The sequence below is a fragment of the Camelus dromedarius genome, chromosome 10 (assembly GCF_036321535.1).
Source record: "Camelus dromedarius isolate mCamDro1 chromosome 10, mCamDro1.pat, whole genome shotgun sequence".
NCBI classification, from domain to species: Eukaryota; Metazoa; Chordata; class Mammalia; order Artiodactyla; family Camelidae; genus Camelus; species Camelus dromedarius.
In genome coordinates, this window is record NC_087445.1 from 63732316 (window position 1) to 63739334 (window position 7019).

The 7019-nt window shown below is 43.1% G+C and overlaps 1 protein-coding gene across 1 annotated transcript; it reads right to left on the reverse strand.

Annotated features, from left to right (window-relative positions):
- Window positions 1-6261: 6261 nt before the first annotated feature.
- LOC105104605 (large ribosomal subunit protein eL36) lies at window positions 6262-6666 on the reverse strand. Its single transcript, XM_010998344.3, has one exon. The coding sequence runs from the start codon at window positions 6634-6636 to the stop codon at window positions 6319-6321; it is 318 nt and encodes a 105-aa protein (XP_010996646.1). The 5' UTR covers window positions 6637-6666; the 3' UTR covers window positions 6262-6318.
- Between the last annotated feature and the right edge of the window lie 353 nt (window positions 6667-7019).

Sequence of the window (7019 nt, forward strand, 5' to 3'; positions counted from 1 at the left end):
TGGGAAAAGCAAGACATATTATGGCTCATGTATTTAGGAAAAATATACATTTGGATCTGGACTTCAGGCAGAGCTGGATCCAGGTGATTAGATACTGGGCAGGAGAAATGATGCAGTGTTAGTTCAGATTAGGTGTCTAGAGACTTGAGAACTTTTAAAGAAATGTCAGTGACTAGCCCCAAGCACAGCATTAGGCAGAGATTGAGGATGGTAGAAAATGACAATGTAGATTATACTCAAGTTTGCTTTAACCTCAGTTCTAATGCCTCTGTTAGTAGAGACAATGGTGTATTTTGAAATAAGGATTCAGATGATAAGTGTGGATGCCTATTATTTCTATATGGCATACAAATGTACTCAAGGTTCAATGACTTTAGGTCCTGTGTAAAGTTTGATGTTTTCTAGGCCGAAGGAATCTATAAAAGTGTGATTTTTATAGTCCCAGCTATCTTCATTTCCAAGAATAACTTAATTTAGTCAATAATTCTGCTGTTCATTGATCCCTGTCACTCAAATGCAATGTCTGGGTTCTGGGCCTTGAACTACTCTCCGCACCAGTGACGAGTCATTCTTCTCTTCTCTTTGACTGACTAGTAGGCCTGAGGGTTTTTGACTAATGTCCTTTTAGGATTTTTTCTCCCCCTGAGGGAAAGTCTAGCCATAGACCACACAGCAGAATAGCTGGGATTTGAAACTAGATCTCTTGATGAATGAGTGATGAGCTTTCTTTATCAATATAGTGTAAATTAAAACACAATAAACTTCACAGGAAGACATTACCACAGACAGACAGATAGGTAAATTCCCTGGGACACAGATCAGATGAGGGCTTTCCAGGGATCTAGAAAAGGATACAATATGGAGATACCATACAAGGCTGCTCTTTTATGAAACGAGACTTCTCCAAAAGCCATACGACACACATCTCTGAGCTGAGATAACCATATACAGTAGAAACACTCAGACTAGGAGTATGGCAACCTAGACTTTGGTAAGAACTTAGTCAAGTCACAGAATCACAGACTATCACAGACAGAAGAGATTTTAACCATGAGTTGCAAGCCTTTTATCTGTGATGATGTAGATATTGGTCCAGAGGGACACAGCTCTGGGCCAAAACTGTACAGTGGCAGAGTCAGGATTAGAACCAGGTGTGTTCACACAGCATTTGCGTATCAGTATTTCCTTTGGTGTTCATGATGCTCCTGCTGTATAGGTATTATTATTATTATCTCCATTTTAGAACAATACCATCTGTCTCTAAAGGGACTTAACCAGCATCCCTGGGTAAATATTAGGGTTGAAATCACAACGCTGGAATTGGTCTCCTTGTTACAAGCTCAGGTTTGTTTTTGTTTTGTTTTTTTTTCCAATACTGTCTATAAATAAGAACCGGAGACTAGGGGTCTTCCTGTTCTAGGCTTGGTAACCACTCCTCTGCCTAACGAGCCCTCCTCAGAAACCATCCGTGTACCACAGTGGGCTTACTTGAAAGCAGTCTTCCAGGAAAGCCAAGGCAAGTGGACTCCAAGAAGGCGCTTTGGGAGAAGGCAAGGAACAATCTAATAAGGGTACACTGTGAACCCAAATGTGCTCCGCCTTTTAGTCACATTATCACACTGAATTATCACAATCACGTCTGATTAGATTTTGCCTTGCTTTACAAATAAAGAAACAGAGGCTCAGAGAGAGGTCATGATCAGTTCAAGTTCACGTAGGTATTTGCTGAGATCCGAATCTCTTTCTCTGTGGTGCCAAGTTTACCCTCTCTCTATGCGCCCTCCACCCTGGGAATAAAGATAACCTGGTTTATTTTCCTACTAAATTTCCGATGCAATCCATACAGTTCCTTCACCACCTGTTTGCCTCCCATCTGCATTTTGGGCTTAGCATTCTCAGTTTTCCACATGGAACCAAAATCGAACTGAAGCCTGGTTCAGAGCACTATGCTCATCTCTCTTCTCTGGACTCAAAGTTTGTTTCTGTCAAAGGGAATGAAAGAGATTCCTTATCTCTATCCCAGCTCAGGTAATAGGGGCTTGTCCTCTCTCATTTTCCAGAAATACATGCCTGCTGGCGGCTTCTTGACTTCAAGTTACAAATTTTACAGGAGTTTTAAGGAAGGTGTGGGGAATATTTTTTTTTAATCTAAAAATAAGATTTTGATGATAGCTGAGTTGAAGGCATTTATTAGAGGGTTTGGGAAACAGAAATGGTCTAGGAATGAACTATATGTGGGTCCTAATACTAGGGCTGCCTCTCATGTTAGGTTATATTAGGTTAGGTGAGGTTACTGTAAATAAAATCTTCAACACTCTGAGCTTTTCTCTATTTCCTCCTCTGGAAAAAAAAAACAGGATATTATAGTAACTCTGCCTTTGATATAATAATAACACACACGTATAATATCATTGTCTTGAAGATTAAATGATATAAAATAGTTGCATACATAGGTTATGTCTTTTATATGTATATACACTATACACACATATCTATCAATGTGTGTATATATATTAAAATGTATATGCATCAATGCATATGTATACATACACATATCAATGACTTATACTACTACTAGCTAGGGAGGTTTAACATTTTCAAACTCAATTTTACTCATCTGTAAAATATGGATAATATTCTCCTGTGAGATTGCAGAGATGATCAAATGTGATATCCAGGGAAGCACATAGTAGAATGTATATAAATTGACTGAATGTATATAAATTGACAAATGTTAAAAACAGGTCAAACAATTAGCATTTATACACTCACATTTTATGTGTCTCTTTTCCGCCAGTCTGTAACCTGTATCTCACCCCAAATGACCACATTCTTAGAATTATTTGCAGGGGAGAAGCACTCATGCTAGGTTCCCAAGCATATGAGACTCAGTCATGGAGCCGGAGAGATTGGCTCAAATGCCATCATTCTCAAAGGAAATAATCAGAGGCATGCATGGGTCTGATCATCATAGTGTTGTTTCAATATTAAAATGTCATTAAAGCCCACAATCCACCAGCAGAGAACTGTAAATTAAATTGTGAAATATCTACATAATTAAGTCTTATACAGCCAATAAAAAACATCTTATATAGTATGTTTGACAAACTTGTCTGATCATAGGATTCTTCTGGGGTGATTAATAAAAGCATAGACTCCACTCTGACTTAATGAATCAAAATATCCAAAAAAGGAGATTGGAAATATGTATTTTTATCAAGTTCCCCAGGTGATTTTTATGCTCAGGCAAATGTACGAAATTCTGTTCTAGAACATGTATTCTTTTAATGCTAAGAGAAAATAAAATATTATCAAATAGTATGTACTTTTCTGGCAAGAGAAATAATAATTAAAAAGAAACAGAAGCTCTTTCTCGGTGCTGAGATTACTTTTGTAGTGTTAAAAGTATGGTATTCGCTGTCAGAAGATCTGTATCAAATCTCAGAACTGCTATCACTAGCCGTATGACACTAACCAAGTACTGAAACCCACTATGTTTTAGAGTCCTCGTCTTTAAAATGAAGAAAATGAGGTATATCTCTTATGTGTCATTATGAGGAAAAATAATATAATCAATATAGTTTACTATTAGTATTATTAGGGATACTTCCACTTCCCGCCATGAGGAAACAAGATGGTACACTGTCTACCCACTGGACAGAACATAGGAAGAAACAATTTGCAGAAATTGGACAGCAGACAGCTGAGGTTTAATACTGCCACCACTGAAACTCCTCTGGGTCTGTTTCCCTGGGTGAAAGGTGGCTTCCAGACTCATGGCAAAGGCATCTCCTCATATCATCTCTTGACAAAGTTACAGGGAAGAAACAACCCTGCTAACTTTCACCTGTCCAATGAGCTTTCAGGTTCTGCCCTGGGAGTCCAGCCTTCTCATTTCTTTACAGTTCATTGGCCAAGATGTTATGATTGACATGCACTGAACCCAATGTGTGATGAAACCTGCCCTATTGTAGGTTCCAAACAACACTGAGACTCCAGGGGCTTGACCTGGGAAATGCATGAACTCTTCCAATTCTTTAGAGCTTCATCGTCTGTAGACAGAGGAAGAGAGTTAGTTCTAACTCAAGAACAAAAGAACACCAAACCAGCCCCTGAGAATAGAAACAGACTTACCAATGGAAGGGTTATAATCCAAAATGGAGGGTAGTCACACCTCAGAGGAATGTGCAGCCCCCGAAAGACACCTAGACATGTGACAGACCCTGACAGGCCCTGGGAAACCATAAGAGTCACTGATCAGTCGGGAGAATCTGAACAGCCTGGGACTGGTCCTAAGAGGTTCTGGGAAGACCCTGGCAGATTGTCAGGCTCCAAAAAGTTCCAAAAGGTGGTGACTGATCAAAGGTCTAGACCAGAATTCATAAGACGGAGACACAGAGCTTGCTGCATAGGACTTGAAAGAGAGTGAAAGGTGCAAGAGATAACAAAGAGACCCATGGTGAATTGACAGGTAGTGACAGGAAAGGGGTGCAAAGAGAGAAGAGGAAGACTGCCGGTTGGAGGCTGGAGATGACAGCCCAAAGTCGGGTGGATGGCTGCACCCCGGCTGCAGGCCCTCAGCTGCAGGCCCTGTTTAAATCTACTTCAGTGTCTCCCATTTCCCTTAAGATAAAAGCCATCCACTTTACCATGACCCTAAGAACCCGCTCCTTGTTTAGAACTTCAGCCTCTTCTCATTTATGTTCTATCAATCTCCGTGTAGAGAGTACTTAGAGCTCTTTCCACTCAAGGCCTCAGAACATTCCGTTCCCTCTCCGGGGGAGCACTCTGCTTCCTCTCATCCTTCAGCGGGGTAATTACCACTCAGCTGTCAGGGCTCAGCGTGTACGGCACTTCCCTCCGGAGGCCGTAGCTGACCCCTCCGGGCTGTGCTCCGTGCCTTTCTCCACCTTTGTGTCCCATTACCACTCCATGGGAGACAGGGACAGGGTCTAGGAAATGGTGCCAGTCCCCAGAAGGATCTGAAAAGTGGCTCCCTCCCTGGGGGAAGTGATAGACAGAGGTAGAGGGTGGTAGAAGGTCAGGAAGAGTGAGTCTAGAAGGAACAGTGTGAGGATGGGAGGACTTCTGAGAAGAGGTCTGAGGCAGTGGCATGAAGAGAAGGGCACTGACCAGAGGGGACAACTGGTGAGAAGTGTGGAGAGATAACATCGAGGCCACATCCCCAGGAGAGTGGAGCAGGGCACGTCTGCCGTTGACAAGAAAGGTGGGCACTTCTGGAAGTGAGTGTGTGTGTGTGTGTGTGTAGGGCGGTGAAGGATCTACAGAGCTTTAGACAAAGCACTAATGTATTCCTTCAGAATCTCAAATCCCTGATCTTGTTTCTTTAGCCTGGTTGATGCCCATCTTTTCATCCTGCAGTGAGCTTCTGTGAACCTTGGGGTTTCACCCCAGAGCTCCATGCCTGCATGGTCCTTACAGCTTGAAATCCCAGAGAGGAAAAAGCATCTTTGTAGATTATGCTAAAAAAAAAAAAAAGTCCCAGGGGTGATCTCATTAGCTTGGCGTGAGTCATGTGCTTGTCTTTGAATTGATCCCAGTAGCCAGGATGACAGTTGGTGACGTGTCTCTAATTGACGTGGCCTGGACCAGGGACCGCACCCCCTCCAGGCTCTGATGGGGGAAGGTATGTGGTTCCCATGTCCAAATAGCATGTCCAACATTCCACAACACACCTTGTTCACAGTCTTTGCAGTGCTATTTTGTTATACCTTTTGGATGCTCCCAGGCTCACAGAGGTTCATGAGAGAATTTAGAACTTTTAAAATTAAGTCAGAAAGAGCCCTGGGCAGTTCTAAGAAAGACCCAGGTAAGTGTAAACCAGTAACTAATAAATGCTCTCACTTTCTGTGCCATCCTATGCTCTAATAAACTGGCTCTTGTGATCTGTCCATCCCTCCAGGGTCTGGGTGAGTTTGATTTTTATTAACTTTGTTTTTCTTTTTATAATTCTCCTCCCATTCAGAGCCAGGAAATTACAACAAAGTAACCAAGTGCCAGAACAGCCTTAGGGAGACCTGCTGAGTGAAGGGATAGTTTCAGGTGTCGCAGCTGGACTTGGCCACCTGCACTGTTGGGTGACCTTGGGCCAGTTACTTCATCTCCCTGGGGTTTCCCACTCTCTGCTTTTGAAGAATAACTACTCCATATTTACCTTCTCCCTGTGTGTAAAGCCTGGACTAGAGAAATCTCGGATGGCAGGAATTCTTGCTGCATGCCAGACGGATGATTTGCGTACTCTTTTTTTTTTTTTTTTTTCAGAAAAGGTTTTATTACACACAGACTCGAGGGAGGGGCTCAGTCCTTCTTAGCGGCCGCTTTCCTCATGGCGGCCAGGACGTTGCTCAGCTCCTCTCTCTTCCTCTTGGCGCGGATGTGTGTCCCCACCCGTTTCTTGATGAATTTGAGGGCCCGCTTGTCCTTGGAGACCTTGAGCAGCTCCATGGCCCGCCGCGCATAAGAGGTGAAGCCACACACCTCCCGGATCATGTCCCACACGAACTTGGTGTGCTTGGTGAGGCGCCCGCGGCGGCGGCTGTGCCTCGGCTTGCTCACGTTCTTGGTCACCTTGTGGCCTTTGTTGAGACCCACGGCCATGGGATAGCGCAGAGCCATGGCTGCTTCTCTCCAATGGCTGCTGCGGCGGAAGGCTGATTTGTGTACTCTTAAATGAATCTCTTTTTCACCTAAACTCACCTGGTGCCCTGATTCTCCCCTGCTCCTCCTGTCCTCAGGTAATGAGCTCCTGGTTTTGGCTCATGAAACATTCAGTGAAATAAACTCTCTCTGGGCTTATACGTGGTTGGGGGCAGGGTGGGAGGAAGCAGGTGAAAACTGGAAATAAGGAAAATGGAATAAAGTCTTTGGAAAATAAAAGGCCTTTATTTCTGGCAGCAGGTTCAACCCTGCCACCAGTAAGAGAGTTAGTTTATTTATTTAGTATCCAGAACTGCTAAGAAAATATTTCTGCGATTGAATTGAACTACCTGCTCTGTTCT

Excerpts from the sequence above, each read along its gene's own strand:
- LOC105104605 (XM_010998344.3), bottom strand. The coding sequence starts at position 6,636 with ATGGCTCTGCGCTATCCCATGGCCGTGGGTCTCAACAAAGGCCACAAG.